This window comes from Prionailurus viverrinus, chromosome B3 (genome assembly GCF_022837055.1).
Source record: "Prionailurus viverrinus isolate Anna chromosome B3, UM_Priviv_1.0, whole genome shotgun sequence".
Lineage (NCBI taxonomy): Eukaryota > Metazoa > Chordata > Mammalia > Carnivora > Felidae > Prionailurus > Prionailurus viverrinus.
This window is the reverse complement of record NC_062566.1, coordinates 50,638,194-50,639,254: the sequence shown is the minus strand read 5'-3', so window position 1 is coordinate 50,639,254 and position 1,061 is coordinate 50,638,194. Positions and strand designations below refer to the sequence as shown.

General features: G+C 45.8%; 1 protein-coding gene across 1 annotated transcript; it reads left to right on the top strand.

Moving 5' to 3' along the window:
- The first annotated feature begins 340 nt into the window (after positions 1-340).
- On the top strand, positions 341-820 carry LOC125168048 (ORM1-like protein 2). The gene has a single exon (XM_047863018.1). It carries the CDS (start codon positions 341-343, stop codon positions 818-820), a length of 480 nt encoding a protein of 159 aa, XP_047718974.1.
- Positions 821-1,061: the final 241 nt, after the last annotated feature.

The following is a 1,061-nucleotide window of genomic DNA, read 5'->3' as shown; positions in this document are numbered from 1 at the left end:
AGAAGGCAGTGACAACTGAGAGACAGGAACAGACACAGGGAACAAGATGAAAGAAGTCAGTAGAGAAGCTGAGTATCAGAGGTATCAGAAGTGAGTGAAGTACAAGGTTTTTAAACTGAGAAAATGAGGTCAGGGGGGCGGGGATGGGGTGGGGACTGGTGTTGATGACAGAGATACCAAAACCAGGATGGATAGCTAGCTGTACAGAGACAGTTCATTTTTAAACATCTTGAGTTTTCACATGGAAATCCAAGAAATGTTTTTAAATTTTTTAAAGTATTTTAGAGAGGCGGAAGTGAGCGCCACACCTCGAGCCTGACAGGCTTCTGAAGCCAGCAGGATGAATGTATGGGTGGCACACAGTGAAGTAAACCCCAACATTCAAGTGATGAATAGCCAGCGCATCTGGCTGGCCTACATCATCTTGGCAGGACTGTTGCATGTGGTTCTACTCAGCATCTTCTTCTTCAGCATCCCTGTTGTCTGGACCCTGACCAACGTCATCCATAACCTGGCTATGTATGTCTTCTTACATACAATGAAAGAGACACCCTTTGAGACCCCTGACCAAGGAAAGGCTCAGCTACTGACACACTGGGAACAGATGGACTACGGGATCCAATTTATCTCTTCCCACAAATTCCTCAGCATCTCTCCTATTGTACTCTACCTCCTGGCCAGCTTCTATGCCAAGTATGATGCTGTTCACTTCCTCATCAACACAGCCTCACTGCTTGGAGTATTGTTGCCTAAGTTATCCCAATCCCATGGGGGTTGTCTCTTTGGAATCAAAAATACTGAAGGATGGGGCTGGGGATGACAAAGGGCTGTAACATCTTTTCCTTCTCCTTATAGTCTTCTTTATCTTGAAAGCCCGAGAACTATACAACCTTTCCCAAACTCTCAGGAAGAGAACAGATAGGAAAATGGAGCTCCTTGGGCCCAGCCCTGCCAACAGCAGATTTCTTTGAATCAGGAAAGGTGGGAAAGATAAGGGCCAAATCACTCTCTTCCACAGCAGGAAGCCATGTTTGGGCAGCTTGTTTGGTGATTTTTTCTAG

Excerpts from the sequence above, each read along its gene's own strand:
- LOC125168048 (XM_047863018.1), top strand. The coding sequence starts at position 341 with ATGAATGTATGGGTGGCACACAGTGAAGTAAACCCCAACATTCAAGTG.